Genomic DNA, 22200 nt, shown 5'->3' with positions numbered 1-22200 from the left:
TTTTGTTCTAAACATAATAAAATTTTAAGTCATACAGAATTTGAGCCCACAAAATATCTGTTAGGACACCTGGAAAAGACATTTATTTCTGGGAATTAAAAAAGTTATTGAGGAAATAACACCGTGGTTTGTATGAAGAGAAGTGAGGAAGGTTCCCGAAGGCAGAAATTCCTGATTTCCTATTGGGATTAAGTAGCATCTGATCTATGGCTGCTGTTTCGTGGGCACTGACAGTGACCTCCTGGGAGCTTCTGCTATGTTCGGTAACAGAGCCAGAGTCCGATGGGGTTTACCTGGAATGTATGATGTCAACATTCTGAAATTCCATTTAAAATGGAACAGGATCATTTTGCAATCTCACTTTCAGGAGTCATATTCAGCCACTGGGTGTTCATAAGAATCTCAAATTGGCTGCAAATGTGGAAATATTGCCACTGAGAGAAATTACTTTCTTTTCGCACTTGCTTCAAGTGAACTGCCTCGCAAAGGAAAGTTGGGAGGAGTTAACACCATGTGTATGTGATAGTGTCATTTGCTCTCCTGAACAATGTTCCATAGATACGTTTAATAACCTCATTTAGGAAAGCAGCTGTCTTGTAAGAGAGGAGGATTGGATTTTAAATATCCATTTTCTTGGACTATCTGTGCTGAGTCTATAAAAGATGGGCATTTGCATTGTCATACCACTGCTAATGAAACTCCTTGTGTATGTATTTTATTTTCCCAATGCTGTAGACGCTATAGAATTATGAATTTGTGGTTTTGTGTTATTTACTTCTTCAACTCCATTGCCGAATTTTATGTTAAAATCATTTTATTTTTACACAAATCTTTCTTTTAACCACATGTGCAATATTTATATTTATTCATAATCTGATCTGTTGCACCAAACATTAGTAATGAAAAAAGCTTTTGAGAACTTTTCTATTTTATTCAGAAAACATTTGTTCTATCTAATCTTTGGAAAACAGCCATTTTAGCTATAAAGAGCCTCACATAATAAACTTTCTACAGGAAACAGAACTGTAATTATTTTTCTATAGTCAGCCTCACATCTTGTTCCCTCCCACTGTGTATGTATTTACATAGGTAGGTATTTATCAATGGCTTGCTCTGTTTGAATAACTCAGGCTTCTTGGTAAAAACATGTTGACCTAGAAATGTTGACCTAGAAACAAGAGGGAAGAAAATGCCAATATTTTTCCTTTGTATAATGCAATGTAAAAGAAAGGAAAGCCAACCTAATTCTGGGAGTATTTTAGTCGTTCTTATTTTAGACCTAGAGCTAACGTGCAGATAATGTTCTTTGAGCATTTAAAAATCTTCATAATTCCTGTAGGTTCTATTTTAGCTTTTTCAAAGTGAAGCATCTTTTTCCTGCTAAATGAAATTTCTCTCTTTGGATTGTGGTTAGTGTTGTTGAGTAAACCCTCTAGGGTTGGAACTGCAATTCTGCGGAGTACATGTAAGCACTAGGTGAGATCTAATTTTAGTCTCTGCTTTGTAGTAGGTGTCTAGTGTTAAAGTGGAAACTACGGAGATTTATATTGTGCTCTGGAGTTGGCTGACCTCAGTTTTAAGAACAGTGGCTCATCCAGCGTCAAGTGTGGTAAAAGCACAGATCAGTTGCCAGTTGCATTCTGAGCCAAGGATTATAAAATAAATTCCGGAGGCTTATTCTAAATGCCTTTATTATTAGTGAGAAAAAAAATCCCTAAAGTAAAGTAGTAATTCAGGAAAACAAAATGACATAAGGTTATTGTTTTATGCTAGCAATCCACAAATCCTTTCAGGGAATGAAGGGAAAGTGGTACTCATGACCACTCTGTAACCATTAGGCAAGGGCTCTTAACCTGTCCACAAGTCCATAAATAGGTTTCAACAGAGTCTTGGATCATCTCAAATTATGTTTAAAATTAAGCACAGATAGGAACTTTTTTGCTGAGAAGGGCTGTAGCTTTCATCAGATTCTTGGAGAATGTTGTGATTCAACAATGGTCAGAAGCACTGCACTACAAAGTCTGCATATATACCAGATAGCCCAGTATGTGACTTGAACATCCCTTTCCTAATGTCAATATTATAAGTATTTAGGATGAAGTAAGGCAGATGTCTACAGATAGTGTGGTATTATGGAAAACAATTTACCTTATTTTCTTTCGAGTAAGCTTGATTACATATTAAGATGGAAATAATACCCCTGGACAGTGTGGTTCAGTGGTTAGAGTGTCAGCCCACACACCAAAGGGTCACAAGTTCAATTCCCAGTCAAGGGCACGTACCTGGGTTGCAGGTTCAAACCCCGGCCCCAGTTGGGGTGCATGCAGGAAGCAGCCAATCAATGTGTCTCTCTCACATTATGGGTGAGTATTAACAACAACAAAAAGATGGAAGTAATAAAAGAAATATTTTGTTATATTTGATAAGTAGGAATGAATAACTTTAAAAAAACAATGAACAACATAGCACAGTTCTTGGATGATGGATTTAGAGTTGTCTCAACCCTCTGTGGTAATGGTAGACATTTAATTGCCTGATTCTACATAAATTAAAATTCAGCCCATATGATGCAATTAACATAGCATCCTCTGTACCACTGTATCTTTACATTAGCCCTAATAAGTAGAATTTATTATCCTTTTTTACAAAAGACAGAAAGGCACACATTCTAAGACAAAAAATCCTAGGGCATTTATGAATGACAAGCATGGAACCTTACAGATTCTTTAACTTAGAATCAGACACAGAGACTTACAAGGGACTCTGGAAGACAACAGTTCGAGGATAAAAACACTGAGGCTTGAGTGACTTGCCCAGGGAACTCTGCCCAACTTTAAATTGTGCCCCTTATCTACACTCACATGATGTTAATGAATTCCCCTCTGTTATTGCCCTGATAATAACCTATTTTGGAATTACTAGAGTTTGCAAAGAACATGCTAATGCTCAAACTAATTCTAATTCAGACATCAGATACCAGTGCTAAAAACAGAGGCCACTAAACACAGAAACCCCCACCTTTTATTCATGGATCTGATTATAGCAAGGTCTGAGCAGGGCCTGAAAACTTGCTTCATCTCCCACTTCAATATAGCTTCAAAAGATGTTACCAAAGAAATCTACTGCCTTGTGGACATTTTTGTGTCTTGATCTCAGCAATTGGCATCAGTTTAGTGCCCGTTTTCTACATATCCATTTCCAGATGTTATAATGGGAAGTGAATCGTCTTTGGGGTCAAACAGGCCTATGTATACAGTAGTCCTCTCTTATCTACAGTTTTGCTTTCCACAGTTTTAGTTACCTGCAGTCAACCTTGGTCCAAAAATATTAAATAAAAAATTCCAGAAATAAACAATTCATAAGTTTTAAAATGCATGCCATGCTAATATTGTGATGAAATCTGACACTATCCTGTACTGTCCCACCCAAAACGAGACTCATTCCTTTGTCCACGTGTCCATACTGTATATAATACCTGTCTGTTAGTCACTTAGTAGGTGTCTATTTAGTAAATTGACTGTTGTGGTGTTGCAGTACTTGTGTTCAAGTAACCCTTATTTTACTAGTAATGGCCCCAAAATGCAAGAATAGTGATGCTGGCAATTCAGATATGCCAACGAGTCTCTGTAAAGTGCTTCCTTTAAGTGAAAAGGTATGTGTATATTAGAAAAAACATAGTATATATAGGGTTTGGCACTACCCATGTTTCAGGCATCCACTGGGCATCTTAGAATGTATCTCCTTGAATAAGAGGACTACTGAACTTGCAATTAGGCTTTTTGACTTTGGATAATCTAATTAACCTCTCAGTTTCTTCATCTGTAAAATGAGAAAAATGATTGTCCCTCAAGTTGGGAGATCTTAAAGTAATAATCATATGTAGCATTTAGTGTAATGGCTGTCACATGGGGCACGCTCAATGAGCTTTAGTCACTGTTGTTTATTCAATCAATAAATATTTACCCAGTTCCTCCTGTGTGCTAAGCACTGCTCTAGGTGCAAGGAATAAATTACTGAACAAAGTTGACCAAGATTCCTGCCATTATGGAGCATAAACAACAAATGTAATTAAAAATGACATTACATTTTATATTATGCTAGAATGATGATGATATTATGCAGTGTGATGATGATAAAACCATGTTTATTCTCCATTCCCAAAGATTCCAGTGAAGTACCCAATTCTGTTGTTACTGCTTTTTATGGTACTTAGTAAGAAAAACACATGAAATAACCATAGTTGTATGGAGATTGAAACCCATCTGTAGACTTAAGTGGCTGAATCTGAATTATGAAAACTACTGAACCAATAGGCTCTTATGGGAAATAAGTTTGCTTGAAAAGCTGCTGTTATATCAAGTTTTTATTCTAGAGACAGTCTTGTAGACTCTTTTCTAAATAAAAGTATTATTATACATAAGGAAAAATATACATTATATATTAAGTAAATATATATATACATATATACACACCCAATATGTATTATATATTGGTTAAAAAAATCAATTACAGCAGATCTTTAAATGACATCATTTCATTCAATATCATTTCATTACAATGTTGATGAGGAAAAATAAATCAATTCTCAGCCAAAGCCGCTGTCTGTGTGGAGTTTGCACATCCCCCCATGTGTGTGGGGGTTTTCTCCAGGTACTCCAGATTTCTCCCACATCCCAAAGATGTGCATATGGGGTGAACTGGCAGGCCCGCATTGTCCAAGTCTGAGTGAGTGTGGGTACTGGTGCTCCCTGCAATGGAAGGTGGGTTCCCACCTCCACCTGAGCCACCAGGATAGGCTCTGGCCAGCCATGACCCTTTTCTGGAATAAGGAGGTTAGAAAATCATTATCTTTCTTGTTTTTATTAATCTGTCTTAAGTGTCTGTATAGCTCACATTTATTTCAGTGTTTAATATTAGAAGTGTTTGGGTCTTTATTTAGAAATTTGGTGATGCTTTTGTAACCAAAAATATGCTGTAGGAACTTAACTGTTGTTTCTATCAGTTAGCCTGTGGTGAAACTGACTTTGTTACACGCTGTTTCACTTAAAGTTACAGCTTCCAAGGACCTATTGACAACATTAAGTGAGGACTTACTGTACAACCTTCTGGGATTTGTCTTCCAGAATTTAAGTGACAAGAAAATGACAAGTAACATTACTTCCTATACAGTAGAGGAAGGTCAGAGGAAAATCTGGCGAAAGCAGAAAAGCCAGTTAGTTCTTTAAAAGGTTGTTATGTTCTGAATCCCAAAGATAAACCCTGAGTCCCAGGAGAGGAGCTCTCACTATGCACCGATCTCCTGCCTCTACTCTCACGGCTATAAATATGCAGCTTGTTGGCAAAGAAAGAGCTAGGAGTCTCACTTCTGGTGATACCAGTTTCATATAATCAGCAATTTGTAGATGCATAGAACAATTTGTAGATGCATAGAACAATTTGTAGATGCATAGAACAATTTGTAGATGCATAGCAATTAAAGCAAGAAGAGACCAAAATTTCATCTAATTCAAGCCCCTCCTTTAATAGACATTTTAACTGAGGCCCAGAAAGATGTGATTCATTCTCTGCTTCCTGTGCAAATATTATTTGCAAGGTTATTGCGCAGGTAACATTCACATTTAGATGATACAAGATACCCCTGGAGTGACATTAATCTTCCACAGGCAGGTGAATCATGCTGGGAGAAGGAAGGCGTGTCCTTTAATAGAGTAGGAATGGAACGAGTCAGCCAAAGGTAGAGGAAGGACAAAGCTGTTACCTCCCAGGGCTTGGAGGTGAAATGCTAGCTCTGTCCACTGTTAGCTCCGCCACACAGTTGGGTGTAACTGAGCTTCCCCGCAGAGATCTCAGAATTCTGGAAGGCCAAAGGGTCCATTGCAAAAGGCTTGACCTTTTCCACAGCAGCCCTTCTAAATGAAACTAGAGAAGTCAGGAACACCTCAAATGAGGAAGGCAACTTTCATAAAATGTCTAGTAAACCACAGGGGCCATCCCCAAAGTGGAGTGGGATGTGGGTTTCTGGGCTGCTTTGTAAATAAGTTAATAAGGCTAACTTTTATAAGGCCTGGACAATTTTCAGTCTGCAGACAGACTCTATAAGGCATCTCCATTGTCGTGTCCTGCATAATATAATTTCTAGGAAATATGGAGTAAACTTTCATTTCTGCTTAAAAATAGGTTATAATCTAGTCTGGTTAAATTAATTTCTGAAATAGTCAGAAATGGATAAAAACTGAAGGGTGTATGTAGATAAGAACCATAAAAATGTAAATCTCTCAGTGTTTGACCCATCCACCCTTTCTAGAACACGTGACTGTTCTAATTTATGGTGAAAAGCGGTTCGGACCCTCATGGTATTTGTTTTTAGGTCTGGCTATTGATTAGCTGGAAAGAGTTACTGAAAAGGAGAGTACAATGTTACTTCTTGGTGAAAATTTAAATAATACAAAGGCAATAAATACAAGAAAAAACTGTGGTTATTTCTATTTAATTAGCTGAAGTTTTTTAAAAAAACTAAAAATGAGATATTTTTATGGCCGAGAGACTGGAATCGCGAGGAGGAAAAAGGTAAGTGTAGGGTAAATAATGCAAAAATAAAAACAAAAAGCCAAGGGATGCTTATTTATTATGACACTACATGTCAATAAATTTCAAGGGTGATATTGGTCAAACTAAATTCATGCTTGTATCTTACAAGAAACTTTTTCTGCAAAGTGTATTAACAAAAGATGGGCTCTTTTCAGTCTCCTACTTGTCCACTATCTTTGATGTTCTCCTGAGACCTACATTAGTGTCCATATTGGGAAACAAGAGAATCGAAAGGTCAGTGGAAAGTATTGAGTCTGACATAGTGCCAATATCAAAGGAAGAGCATAGAACAAACCTGTTCTAATTCAAAAGTATATCCAAAATAACTTTTTCACAAAAGCCTAAAGAAGATATTTTCTTTTAAGAGGAAGAAATGTGGCTGATAGGAAAGTTGACATGAGAAAACAGAATGTGAACTTCAAGTGCTTATTTCTGACCCTTCTGGAGGTTTTGAAGGTGAAAGAAATGAACTTCAGATACCAGAAGTCCTGAGGAGGAGTGGCTGACTAAATGAGCAACGACAGCCAAGAAGGGCACTCTTGAGAAGCTGTCCCATAGTTCACTAAAGTTCGCTACCTCTTCCTCCTTCTGGTAAAGAGCTGAGCATTTTGTTTATAAGCAACAGTACTAGGTTGTAAACATATATAAAGGTTTAGTTTTAGAGGAAAGATTTTAGAATAATAGAAATAAGTTCAGCTCTTTTATGGCCACTCAGTAAAGCCTAATGGCAACATCTAGATAATTCAGCAATCAAAATTAAGCTTTAATTTTTAAGCTTTTGTACATACAGCTCATCCTAGGATGTTCTACCCATCTTTTAATGTCCAGCTTTTCACAGAGGATTCCCTGATAAACCCAGACAGAAATTCTCTCTCAAGCCTATGAATTCTAATTTTGTTTGCATTAGTCTTTCCGCTTATCTGCCCGCCTTCCTTCGATCCTTCCATCCTTTCTCCCCTGATTGACATAATACAACATGTCAGGCCTGGTCGCATTTACTCCCCTACTAGATGTAAAGCTCTCAGAAAACAAGGTTGTTTATCTTCATATCCCCCTCCCATCCCAGTGTTAAGCACAGTATTTTTCACACAATGAATGCTGAATAAATTTCTGTTGAATAAATGAAATTGCTGAAAAATAAAACCTGAACATTTCAGTTGTACTCTAACATATAACACAACCTGAAAGTCTTTTGTTCCATAATGTTTGAAGTCAACTTACTCCTGCACTTTCTAAAGTATCAGCTGGTTTGTATGCTAAGTTTATATTCAACTTTATAAGGAACTACTTTATTGTTTTCCAAAATCGTTATACCATTCTACACTCCCATAACAATGTATGAGGAGTCCAGTTTATCACACCCTTGCCAACATTAGTTATTTTGTCTTATTTATTATAGCCATTTGAGTGGGTGTGTAGTGGGATCTCACTTTGGTTTTAATTTGCATTTACTTAATGACTAATGATGTCGACCATATTTTAAATGTGCTTATTAGCCATTTGTATATCTTTGATGAAATGATTATTCAAACCTTTTACCCATTTTAATTGCAAATGTGCACTTGGAGATAGTGTTCCAATAAACCAAAAAAAATGTATCAGTGGGGTGGAAAATGAGAACAGAGTGCACCTAGAGAAAAAGAATTGATGACACTAAAAGTACAGTCTTATAATTCTTTTAAATGCATTTCATTCAAACATATACAATGTGGCATAAATTTCAGGATTTCATGGAATTCCTGAAGCAATCCATGGACTCCGGTTAAAAACCCCTGTTCTACACTGTAATGAAAGATGTTCACAATGGGGAGCCATATGGGAACTCTATGTACTATCCTTGTAATTTAAATTAACTCTGTTGTTTGACAAACCCAGTGCTCCTTCAAAGTGGTAAGTGTGCCTATACTGCATTAAGTCCTCCAAGCTGGACCTGGGAGCTCTGCATCTGAATTGCCTGAGCTCCCTATCCAGAATATTTTGCATTTTTTAATCCCCCAAAAGACTTGGATGCCTAATGTATCCAAACCATATACATGTGTAAACTGCCTAAATTTTGAACATTAACTTAACAGCAAAGGGTATTTGGAACTGTTACAAAAGCACTGCTGTTTTCCCTTGAAACTTAGGGGGGAAAGCTGTGAAATTACTGTAGACCTATTTTTCTCTTGTGTCTATCTAGAGGTCTTACTCACTTTAATTCTAAAGATAAAAAATTATAACATTAGAGATTTAGGATGCTGTGAAACCTCCCCCTAGTTAAAACTTCATTTTATAAGTATTTTGAATATTTTACGTACATTTTTTGTTATTGTCTGATATTAGGGATTTTGTTTCAGACTTACAGATTCCAGTCTGATGTTAGAAGATTATTCATCCACGTTGAGCCCCCAAACAAAGAGAGCCAAGAAGAGCCTTCTCTCTGAGGAGGGGAAGGAAAACCTGCCCAGCGACTACATGGTACCCATTTTCTCAGGACGGTGAGTATGCATCTGTTCCTGGCCTTGATTACAATAAAGTGGAGAGTAAATGTCAAGTAATAATAATAGCAGCTACCATTTATTGAACACTTGCTATATACGGTTGAGAAAAGTCCGAAGAAGCTTGGCACTCTGCACTGAGGGAGACGTGTTCGTTGTTAAAGCCTTTGCCTTCACATAGGATGGCTACGTGAGGAAAGAGAATGATTAGCAACTTCATTCTACTTATGTAACTAGTTGAAATTAGGGGAGTGTTGGATGCTAGTGATTGAGTATTATATCCAGTCACTATTGAGGAGGAAAGGTTCAAAGCTCTATGTTGGGTGAACTAAAAAAACAAAATAAGATCATATGTTTAGATAGTTGTAAAATATCTTGGTTGCCTGTGTGGTTTTAATTGTTATGCATTAGGAGGAAAAGAATCTTAGATAACACAGACTAAGTAAAAGAATTGCATCATAATTTGAATCCTGGCTTATACTTGTTGAATGTACAACAGAGTATTTATTTGAGGTAAATATCGAACAAAATAATCACTAAATCACAAGTCTGCACAATGCCAAATTTCTGTGTTTATAATATAAACATGTTTTTTGAACGATAATAATATCCAAAGGAATCTTGAAAGGAAACCTGTCTGAGACACCAAATTAAAGTCTAAGGGGGACTTTCTGAGCCTTCCCCTGTTGATTTTCCTTTGAGTGAAGAGCTATTAACAGAGCTAAGGTGATACTCAAAGTGAGGTCATTCTCTCAGGGCAAATGCTATCAGAAGTTCAGCAGGCAGTAATGTGGTTGTGATTTTTGTTTTCCTGTGTTTTTCTTCCCACTGCTCTCTGATGACTCCTTTCTGAATTGTTTCAGAGGCTAATGTCATAATTGCTCTGAACCCAATTAGGAAGGTAAGGGAATAAATAACATTCTACTTTTAGCTTTTTATTTGCTATCTTTGATTTTTTTATATCTGATTTTTTAAGTGAACTTTCCAGAGAAACATGCTTATATTACTAAGTATGCCTGCCCAGACTTAGCCTCTTCACAGTTAGTATAATATGTGCTCAAATTTGTTACAGGAGATGGCTAGGGGAGAGGAGTGAAATATTTTATTTTCTGCTTTTTTCTCCACTGTTTAAAAAAAATATTTAAAAACCATCAACTTAGCATTAACCTTCACGGTGTGCCTCTCCTGTGTGGGCATGAAGTGAAACTTTTCCTTGTCTTTTCCCTGCCTTTTCCCCCACCAAACCATTTTGTGTCTTCTAGGCCAGTCTCAAGAAATGATAATTTACAAAATAAACTGTGATAAAAGAAAATGTGAATAAAAATGTATCTTTTGGGCTTTATTTTCAGTTCTCCTTTATTTTTTATATGGAGACATCTCATTTATTTTATTACTATGTTGAAAATGATACTTCATAATGGTGTTGACAGTATTAGCAATCTAAGAAGAGGATGGGACATAAATGAACATTTGTTGAGTACCTATTGTTTTCTGGGAATCATACCAGGCACTTTATATGAACTATCTTGCTAAATCCTCAGTACAGCCCTGGAGAGATATTAGGATATCAATTTTTGGAGAAGAAAATGAAAGCTCAGTGACTTGCTACAAGTCTCATGACTGGTAGTAGAAGAGCTGAGAGTCCCCCTAGCATTAGCCAATGCAACATACATGCACTCTGTAATTACAGTGTATTTCTGGAAAATAGCATTTTTTCAGATGGCACTTGAAAGTTCCACTTCTTACACTGAAATACTTTGAATTTACTGTGCCAGCCATAGGTTTTGAGTTGAGATCATCAGAGATAGTCAGAGTATTGGGGAGGTTTTAAAGTCTTTTAAAATTGGTAGCAGTGTATTTTTGTCAGCATGTTAGTATCATATTCTTATACCCAGATTATAGCAGGATTATCACTGACCTGCATTTATATTTACTTAAAGGCAAATATTCCTGCTGTTCTGAGTCAAAAATATTTTTTAAGTGTGCTTGAGTTCTCATGTGAAATACTTAGAGCTTTTTCGAGGTTAAGCTTATTTATAAACGGAAAAGGCAAGGAGACCGTGACTCCATTCTGCCCTTTAGAGCTATGTCAACATGTCTACTGTTAGAAGTAACTTGAGCTTAAACTTAATGTTCTCTTACAGAGTTGTCTCAACTCGGCAATACTAGTACTGAATATAATCTATTGTATATATTGAACCATATGCTACAAAGTTCATTTCAAATCTCTCTTGTATTTTAACCTCTATTGAGAATTTCAGGCACTCTCGCTATGGTTGGTTTCGTATGCACTTATTAATCCATTCATTCCCAATCTCATTTAAAAAAATAATCAAAGGTAATTATATCAGGACACTATGCTAAAATTCTTCCATTTTTCTTTTTCTCCCCCTACATTATAGTGAATATATTACTGAATTCCTTAGCAGAGACTATGTTATTAATATTTGGAGAGAGAGAAATATGGAAAATGAAATTAAAACTTACTAAGTTTGCCGGGTGAGTGGGGCTCAGTTGGTTGAGGGTCATCCCCTGCACCAGGAGGTCACCAGTTCAATTCCTGGTCTGGGCACACGCCCAGGTTGCAGGCTCGATCTCCAATAGGGGGCATGCAGGAGGCAGTTGATCAATGTTTCTATCTCTCATGGGTGCGTCTCTCTCTCCCTCTCCCTTACTCTCTCTGAAACCAATAAAAACATATTTTTTTTAAAAACTTACTAAGTTTAGTAAGAAACAGAGCAGACTAGTCTTGTCTACCAGATGTTTTAATAATATTCCATAAAAAGTTCCAAACTTGGGCAAATGTTGACTCTTGTTCCTAGCAAACTGTAAACACAATGGCAGTATTTGCTTGAATTTGGAGGTAATTATTTTTGTAAGAAAAGCAAATGTACAATTCTGCCTTGGGAGGTCTAGGGAGACTCAATTTCAAAAGAATCTTCAATCTAATCAATACTCTCCCTCACTGAAACATCTAATGGGGTTGACAACAAAGGTACTGAAGGATGTTAAAAATAATCCAAGTATTTTTTACAACATTAATAAATCACAGCACAAATTCTATCATAAGCTACTGCAATAGGAACAGCACTTTTGGAGGTTATTGCTCACTTGCCATTATTATCAATTATAAATAAAAACAAGTCACTTTTATAAATATCACCACTTCAATTGCAAGTTTGATCATCTCATCAGAGCTATGTGCAGGCACAAATAAAGACCATCATATTAAATATATATACATGCATATATACATACACTCATATATACACACGTAACCTTTATTATCTTAGAAAGAAACCCAGAAGGCACAAGGATATCATGTACATTTAGAACTTATTTATACATGCAACAGCTCTGGCCAATGTATTACATCAGCTGAGTTATAGCATCCAGATCAAGCATGTAGTCATGTATCAGAATCACAGCACACAAACTGCATCTGATTTTATAGTATCGTGTTTTCTGAAAGGAAGTCATAAATTAATCTTTTGTTATAGACTCAATCATATTTATATGCACTAAGGAAATCAAGGAAATGACCATGGGCAAGTTACCTAACTTCTCTGAGCCTTGTTATCATATATCTAAAGCTGAAATGATAAAGTTTACCTCATAAGCTTATTGTGGTAAAATGCGATAATGTATGTAAGAAGCACTTGGCATAAGAATTATTATGGTTGTTATCATTATTTGTTAAGGTGAAGATCACATTATATGTGAAGAGTTAGTTCCTGATTTACCAGGTTTTTCTATCAGGTTTTCTTTGGGCACAGTGCACAATGTCTGAGGTCTGGTACTTTGAACTTAATAAAATTAAACAATCTTATCACTGCCATCCACAATATCTGTATTTTGCCATTATTATATTCTAGCCAAATGCATGTCAGTGGAATTACAGACACAGAAGAAGAAAGAATTAAAGAAGCCGCTGCTTATATAGCCCAGAGGAATCTTCTTACTAGTGAAGAAGGAATCACAGCATCCAAGCAGTCCACAGTGTCTAAACAGTCTTCATCCACTCTCCACCAGGAGGAAGTTTTTGAGAAGAAGTCGAGGAAAGTTGCAATTCGAGAAAAGGCAGAACGTCTGTCACTAAGAAAAACAGTAAGAAAAGACAATCTAATATACAAAAGTGGAAATGCATGTAATGTGTGTGTGTGTGTGTGTGTGTGTATGTAGATAGAGACTAATTTGTTTCAAATGAAGAAATATGTGGTCTTGTGGAGAAACAAAACTAAAGAAAAAGAGAGGAAGACATCAAAATATATAGGTCAGAGAAAGACAAACTTAATAGCTTTAAACTCCGTGTAATTTTAGGTTCTACAAAAATTAAGGTTCTAAAGAACCTTAAGAAGTCCACCTTAGGGAAGTAAAATATGTTCCTCAGGCTTAAAATGTTAAAAATTAAATGGTATATTTGTTTTATTTATTTTTAATTTTTTAATGACTATTTTTTTATTATAGTTGATTAGTTTCAGGAGTACACCCCAGTGATTAGACATTATATAACTTACTAAATGATCATCCCGATAAATCTCATACTCATCTGACACCATATAGTTATTAGAATATTATTGACTCTATTCCCTATGCTATACTTTACATCCCCATGACTATTCTGTAACTACCAATTTTTACTTCTTAATCCCTTCACCTTTTTCACCCATCCCCTCAAACCACACCCCCCAAATCTGGCAACTGTCAAAATGTTCTCTGTATCTGTGAGTCTTTCTGTTCTGCTTGTTTGTTGATTCTGTTTTTGAGATTCAACTGTTGATGGATGTGTATTTATTGCCATTTTATTGTTCATATTTTTTATCTTTTTTTTTCTTCTTCTTAAAGAAGACCCTTTACCATTTCATATAATGCTGGTTTGGTGGTGATGAACTCCTTTAGCTTTTTCTGGTCTAGAAAGCTCTTTATCTGTCCTTCAGTTCTACATGATAGCTTTGCTGGGTAGAGTAATCTTGGTTGTAGATCCCTGCTTTTCATCACCTTTAATATTTCTTGCCAATCTCTTCTGGCTTGCACAATTTCTGTTGAGAAATCAGCTGACAGTCTTATGGGAGCTTCCTTGTAGGATAACTAACTGCTTTTCTCTTGCTGCTTTTAAGATTCTCTCTGGACTGATAGAGTGGCCTTGTGTAGTAGGTGTCCTGTGGGGCCAAGTGGCACAACCTCCCCAATCACCCAAGCTGTGTGCACTAGGTGCACCCTGTGAGGGCTATGTGCACTGTCCTGTTGTAGCTGATCTTTGATTGCTGTTGGCCTCGCTGGGAGGTATTGTTCCCTAGGCCAATTGGCTATGAGGACTGGCTGCAATGACAGTGGATAACTGTTGTACAGGAGTTACCTACGGAGCAGGACTTGCTTTAGTGGGGCTTTGCTGCTCACCAAGTCTGCCTCTTGAGTGTGTAGCTCATGGAGGTGGTAGAGTTGTAATGTGGTGTGGTGTGAAGCCATCTAGCTGGTGCACTGGCTCTGGGGCCTCCAGGAGGTGCAAAGTCAGCCACTAACTATGTCCCTGCCTGGGGCCACCCAGATGAGCTACAGAATGATCTACAGGTGGCTGCTACTTGTGTTGGGCTTGGAGGTGTGCAGGAGAGGCCAAGCTGTGAACCAGGGTGGGCTGCCACTAGTGCCCAGCTTGGACCACTTAGCAAGAGGTAGGGAGTATGCAGAGGCCAGTTGCTGCTTGTTTGATATGTTTTAGAAAAGTCCAAAGCATGAGGCAAGAGAGGCCAGTTGTATGGAAAAGTTACTGGAAATGGCTTGGATGGGCCTGCAGGTTGGTTTGGGCAGGGTCTCAGAGAGTCACCAGGATAGGGCAAACAGTGTGAGCCAGGATGATGGAGTCTCAGATATGGCACCCCCTTGGGAGGAGGGAGTGGGAGTTTCAAAAAAGGAACAACGGCCACTACCATCACTTCTGCCTGGCAGAAAGCTGCCTGCCCCCCCTGCCCCAAGCTCTCCAGCTTTCACCCTGTTGCCAGACAGTTCAGTTCCTCCCTGTACGTCTATGGCTCTTTTCCAACTGTTGCCTGAGTGCTGGAGCTCAGAGGGAGTGAGTCCAAGTAAATCTGTGCATGGGCCTTTAAAGGGAACTGTCTGGGATTCCAGCAGCCCTCTTTCTCACTCAGCCACGATCCCTGCTGGTTTGTACAGCCAGAAGCTCTGGGGACTTCTCTTCCTGACAATGGAACCTTAGGTTGGCGGTTCTGGCATGGGGCTGGGACCCCTTGCTCCTCAGGGGGACCTCCATAGCCAAAATATTCTTCCTGATTTTAAACCACCAAGTGTGGGTGTGGGATCAGCCCTGTCCCTAGACTTTGTGCCTCTCATTAGTCTGGATGTGGCTTCTTCTTTAAATTCCTAGTTGTAGGACTTACATTCAGTTAGGTTTCAGGTGATTCTGAATGATGGTTATTATGTAGTTTAATTTTATTTTTGATGTGGTTGTGGGAGGATTCAAGTACTGCATTTACCTATGCCACCATCTTGACTGGAAATCTTAAATGTCATATTTGTTTTAAAAAGGAACAAGGAACATGCATTTGATTTAAATACAAAAGTCAGGCTCCAAATAGAAAAAATTATAATTTTGGTTTCTGCTTGTTATTTTAGTAGTACAAGTTACTTTGATTTTATAATATTTTGATTTTTTTTTCAGTTAGAAGAAACAGAGGCATTTCATAGAAAGATGAATGAAGATCATCTTCTCCATGCTCCTGAATTTGTCATTAAACTTCGTTCCCACACTGTTTGGGAGCAAGAAAATGTAAAATTACACTGTTCTGTGTCTGGTTGGCCAGCACCTCGTGTCACATGGTAAGTTATCTTTATGAAAATTACTCATAGAATCAATTATACAGAGTTAATTTTACCTCTAGTGAAAATATTCAACATTATAAATATACAAGAGTCAATGAAAGCATTTACAAATTTGTATAAGTTTTAAAATAGTGAAGAAAGGATACTGGAATTAATATTTTAAATATGGAAAGACCAGTCTTGCATACATTATGATACATTATGATACTTTATAATTATATTAAACAGATGGGTATTTATCTTATATAGTGTTAAAATTTTATCAACATACTTACATACAAAGAAAATGTATATCTCTAACTGCTATGGACCATAAAAATTTGTTCTCATTAAATATAGGTATCATTTTGTGACAAGAAATAATACAGCCTTTTAAAAATAAAACTCAAAGGGTTCCAACTCTACTCCTCATGTGAGCTGAGGGTTCAGTGTGTTTTTTCTAAAGCCAAAAAAAAAAAGAGAGGGGACTTGATGGAAAATATTACTAAATATGGAGCCTGAAGAAATTTTCTTTCCATAAAGAACAAGCACCCTTTTTCTCCTTCTATTTTGTATCCTATTGCAATTGTAAATGATCCCTAAACTCAGAATTTTCCTGTCATATGTCCTGAATGTCTGCCACAGAGAGCAGAAGTATGAAATAATTGAGCCAATTCTAAAAGGTGTTTTCTGCTTTCTTCTCTGACTTGAATATTTTGCATGCTGTTTTCTTGTCCCCAGGCATGGTAGTATAAGCACTACGCGGAATGGCATTGCCACCCACAGAGCCGCTGCCTCTTTCTTCCTTTCCCGTCATCTCTAATGTTGGTCAGACAGCTGGCTAGCACGAATGGAGGTGGCTGACAAGACAGACCCAGTTACCTGTCTAAGGTTATTCTTGAGGAGCAGGTGGTGAGTTTTTAAAAATTCACCTGTGATGTCAACCTGCCTCTGATAATATTGGGTTTACTTACAATTTTCTTGTATGTAAACTCTTTTCAGGGTTCTTGAGTTTGAAAACCAAAGAATGAATACCCAAGCTAGCTATATATTACCAAGGCAAATAATTTATAGCAAACAAAGATGAGAACTGTAGGAACATATTTCAATGCAAATTAAGTTTTAAAAATAAATTTACAAGCTTTAAAGTATAAATGCATACTATAGTAAGCTAAGAATCAACTTCTCTTTGCCTCACCTCTCTCTGTGACCATAGAGTTGCATAATTTGGCCTATTAAAGGGACATTTTCTCTTAAAAAACTGATTACTTCCCACCTGAAAAAAATATGCAAACTTTTCTATAGAAATGCATGAAAAATAACAAATTTTCAGTTCCAAGAAATATTATTTGGTCAGTAAAAACTCTTCTTCTTTCATAAAATTCAAATGTACTACTAATAAATGACTAATCAGAGTCCTTAATCAGGTACATATATTTATTACACAGCATCCTGTCTCTGTTTTCCTGCTTTTTAAAAATTAGAGTTAAAGGTGATTTTTAAAAGGATACAAAGTAATATCTGGGAGATAAATATTAATTTCTTAAGCGTTTATTTATGCTGTTAAATCCACAGTAACTAGAGTACAAATATGTTTATGTACATTGATGGCATTATTTATTAAGCCAGAGTTATATGGTTCCACAAAGGCAGAGCTCAATAGATTAAACTCCTTACATTGTGGGGTTTTTGTTTTTTTTGGCTGGAAAAGGAGTGATTTAAAAACAAAAAATAAAAACTCCCCAGAACAATTTGAGATGACCAAATTGTTAACCCTTAGAATTCCAGTTAAATTGAGAAATAGAAATACTGTCCATTTTCAGTTACCATCTCATCTCTAAGGGATGTGAGCAGTAGGATGATTCTTTACAAAACTTTCATATCTGGCTTTGAAATACTCATTTCCTCAACATGTGAATGCTATGCCCTAAGAGCTTCTTTTAAACAAAAAAGGGAAAGAGGCAAGATTTGTCTCAGGAATGACTGAGAGGCTGTTCACTTACTGGACAAGCCTTTTCTAGTTTCTACACCCACTTTAGTGCTTGGAGAAGACAACTTCATTCTTACCCAAAATTCTCCCAGTAAGGATGGATCAGAGCATTTCACAGAAAGTTCTGTTGCTTTGCAAGCCAAGCAAAAAGCAAATATTAAAACAGAAAAACTAGTGGACCAACAGAAAATAGTTGACCATACCTTGGAGAGCAAGATTTGCCCCTGGGTAAAGCTGAAGTTTGGACAATTGGCTAGCAGATAACTGAAAATTGGCTATGGCAATAAAAAAGGTCAGATCCAGGTTTCGTGGGGCATAAAGCTTATACAATTTGGGGGTACTCTTTACAAGAAAGACTATAAAGTTAGTAGTATAAATTAAGCATAGAGCCTTGTGGGGACCCGTGCTAGTGAGAGACCCGATAACCTCAGCCTCATTGGCCCCAAGGTAAATCCACCTCTGGAAATAAACTTCTATATGGGATTAGTATACGTTCATGGGTATGCTATCTTTTAAAAAATTTAGTGTGTGTTTTACACACATAAACTAAGAGTATTATTCTATAAATATTTACCGTAAGATAGAAGCTTGTTAACTGTTTATAGGTGTTACACGAAAATGATAAGGGAAATAGTGTACGTCTGAATATTGACTAGAATTTCAGAAACCTCTTGACAAATAATCCCAAGTTGTAGATTGCTCTCCAAAATTAGCTGATGACTGGCCGGTTTGGAATTTCACTTTCCAGAAATAACAAGCTGTGAAGCACTTACAGAGCCAGCCAAACATCCTTCCTTTTTTTCCTGACTTAGTTCTGAAGACAGCCAATCTCAAGTGACCCAGAGACTGAATGTCCCGGTGAATTCCTTGGAGAATAGAATTGAAATTGCTTCTTAACTTACTCCTGTCCGCTGCTTTAAAACAGGCGTTTCTTACACTGACATCTGGTGTACCAGAGGAAAGATTAGAAGATCCTCAAAGTGATGTGTGTGTGTGTGTGTGTGTGTGTGTGTGTGTGTGTGTGTGTGTGTGTGTGTGTGTGTGTATTTTAAACCCATTTCATGCACCAGATGATCACCTTAGAAAAAAGTCCATTCAGGTGCTAAGTTGGGTAGTACTGGAGAGCAAGGAAGGTGAAACAACCTGGGAGCTGCAAAATAGTGCTTTAACTCAAACTTTATGGAGATATGAACAACATTTTTGGTCAGAAGCCAAATCAAGTGCCACTCAGCTGTTGGGTCAAGTAGTACATGCCACAGCCTTTGGTGTCATATTTCTCTTCTTATACTAAACACCCAGCACAAGAAAAAACTGAGCAAGAGGGAGCTTCTGAGTCAAGTGTGAAATTACCTAAAGCAATTCAATCAAAAGAACATGATGATTAACAGATTCTACCCTGTCTTTTGTCAAAACAAGGAATGCTCGAAATTAGAAGCAGCCAGCAGATTTCTTTTTACAGGCCATCCTTGATCAGATAGTTCTGCTCTCTGGGGTCCTGTGGTGAGACAGCTGTCAGGTTGCTTCTGGGCTAGCAGGAAACAGCTGGCAATGTGTCCTGTGGGTTGGATAGGTTATCCCACCACGACTGCCATATAACTGCAATTCTTTTTTTTTTTCCACTTAAAATTTTTTTCCCCCCAGTTATAGTTGACATACAATATTAAATTAGTTTCAGGTGTCAGCCCAATGAGTAGACATTTATATAACTTACAAAGTGATCACCCTGATAAATCTAGTACCCATCTGACATCATACATACAACTGCAATTCTTAAACCGGTCCAGCCTTCTCATTTTAGATCTGAGAGAACTGAGACACAAAGAGCCTCAACTTCATGTTTTCATATGCACTTATTTTAAATTATCCATATCATGAAGTATATGTTTGCCAGAACTCTGTTCCTTTAGCCCAAAATTATGAAGCTATAATTAATCTGTTGCATTACACAATAATTCTGTTCAATTTAACAAACACTGAGTGCCAAATATGTGCCCATGACTCATATTTCCTTGAGAGTGGGAATAGAAGTAAATATGGATCAGACAAAGTGCCCATGATCAAGGCACTGGAAACTTAGTAGAAGTGACACATATTCAGCAGTACTTTAATAAGTGTTATGTCTTGTAGTTTGATCCAAGTAACACTGATGCAGAGAGGCAGGAAAAATGAATATTGTATGGGATTTTAGGGAAGAGTTTATTGAAGAAGTGGCATTTCATAATGAACCTTGAAGGACAAGTAGGCGTCCTGCTAAATGGAGGAGAATGACACATTTTAAAAAGTGTAGAAAATGGCCCTAGCTGGGTGGCTAGTTGATCATGTCGTGCACCAAAAGTTTGCAGGTTCGATTCCTGGTCAGGACACACACTTAGGTTGTGGGTTTGATCCCCAGTCGGGGTGTGTTTGGGAGGCAACTGATCGACATTTCTCTCCCACATCCATGTTTCTCTCTCCCTCCCTCCCTCCCTCCCTCCCTCCCTCCCTCCCTCCCTCCCTCCCTCCCTCCCTCCCTCTCTATCTCTCTCTCCAATCAATGAAAACATATCCTCAGTGAGGATTTAAAAAAATAAAATAAAATAAAAATAAAAGTATAGAAAATGGATTTGTGTTTTAGGGACATAGAGCCTGTGTGCACACATGTGTGTGTGAGTATTCAAGTTGGGGAGAGGAAGGAACCAAGTGAAGATTATTTTCTTTCTTTTTCCCTCTCCACCACTTTTCCTGATCCCAAACCTCCTTATAACCATTTCCAGAAGTCTGAAGAAATAAAGTGCAGCTAAATAGAGAACAATTGGAAAATGGAAGCATCACATGTTGTCAGGAGCCAGATTGCCTGTGTTCAAATCCTAGCTCTGCTATTCCTAGCTGTGTGAATTGGAACAAGTTACTTAACCTCTTCATGCCTTGGATTCTTCACCTGGAAAATGATGTTAAAACCAGATCTGCCTCATTTGGCTATTGTGAAATTTACTAATCTAGTCAGAACCTTGCCTGGCTTGTAGTAAATGCTTTGTGTCAGTTGTGGTTATTAGTGTTATTTATGTTATCTGTGCATGTAAAGTGGGGTGTCTGAAAGGGAAACTAATAAAAACAAGCTCCTCTTTTGGGTAGAAAATGGCTTAAGCAGGAGAGCCTGGTTTGGCACCATAGCCACTGGCTATTGAGACATGAGGATGTGGAAAAGAAGGTGCCACTTCTGGACTTGGGAGACAGTGTCCCAGGAAGGGTCCCTCCATGTAGCCTCACTCTCTGAGGCCTGAGAGGCTTAACTAGGGATGGGACACTCAGGAAAGGGGAATCATTTAGCTTTTATTTGTCAGAAGTTTTTTTTTTCATGATTAATATTTTAAGTTCTTTCAAGCCAAGAGCCATGCTTGTTTATGACAGAATAAAACACTTAAATATAATGAGCTTTCAATACAATAATATTGTTTTTTGACAACATGCGAGAATGTGAGTAGGAAGAATGTTTTGCTTTCATCCTACATAGACAGCCAACAATAAAACCCCCAACACAAAGACTTTCCCTGTCATGTCAACAATGGTCATGTTTTTCTTTAGATCTTTTACTGAAGTATAATATGCACACAAAAAGTGCATATTATATATGAATGTAGAGCTTTGATGAATTTCTGTAGACTGCGCGCACCCTTGTAACCAGCACCCAAATCAAGGAACCAACCATTATCAGCACCCAAAATGCCTCCTTCATGTTTCTCCTCCCCACCCCTCTATCCCCTCATCCCTTTACCCACACCTACCCCAGAGGGAAGTCACTTTCCTGACTTTTAGCAGCATGAATTGGTCTTGTCTGGTTTTGTACTTTATATAAAAGCAATCATTGTACTGTGTACTCTTTGTGTCTGGCTCTTCCACTCCACATTATATATGCATGCTCAGCTTTTTAAACGTAATTTTCATGATGAAGGACAGGAAAGTAAGTACATTGAGAAGTTTTATTGTTTTAACTGTGCAATTTATTTAATCTGCCGTAGATTTGCATTTATTGAACAGATGCTGCTGACCTCAGTGCCATGTTTACAGGTGTTCCTTTAAGAAGAATTGTGTGTGTGTGTGCTTTTAATCATAAAGCTATTTACACTTCAACTTACTTCTCCTTGTTTCCACTGTCTCATAGGTATAAAAACCAGGTGCCAATAAATGTCCACGCAAACCCTGGAAAGTATATTATCGAAAGCCGATATGGAATGCACACGCTGGAAATTAACAAGTAAGAGGACATCCGGGTCTGTGTGTGGCCTTACAGTCACTCAGGGAGCCACCTCACCACACCCATTAACAGCTGCTCTCCTCCCTTGTTCCCAATGCAGC

At 37.5% G+C, this 22200-nt stretch overlaps 1 protein-coding gene across 2 annotated transcripts in view; it reads left to right on the top strand.

Annotated features, from left to right (window-relative positions):
* MYOM1 (myomesin 1) overlaps window positions 1–22200 on the top strand; it is a 108694-nt gene that overhangs the window by 5708 nt on the left and 80786 nt on the right. For both annotated transcript variants that reach the window (XM_081149074.1, XM_081149073.1), the window contains exons 3-6: window positions 8925–9065; window positions 12941–13172; window positions 15739–15896; window positions 22007–22099. In XM_081149074.1, coding sequence (XP_081005200.1) covers window positions 8925–9065; window positions 12941–13172; window positions 15739–15896; window positions 22007–22099 — 624 coding nt within the window. The remainder of the gene's footprint in view (window positions 1–8924; window positions 9066–12940; window positions 13173–15738; window positions 15897–22006; window positions 22100–22200) is intronic.

Source organism: Miniopterus schreibersii (genome assembly GCF_964146895.1).
Source record: "Miniopterus schreibersii genome assembly, chromosome: 10".
NCBI lineage: Eukaryota > Metazoa > Chordata > Mammalia > Chiroptera > Miniopteridae > Miniopterus > Miniopterus schreibersii.
The sequence above is the reverse complement of the archived record's forward strand: the minus strand, read 5'-3'. Positions and strand labels throughout refer to the sequence as shown.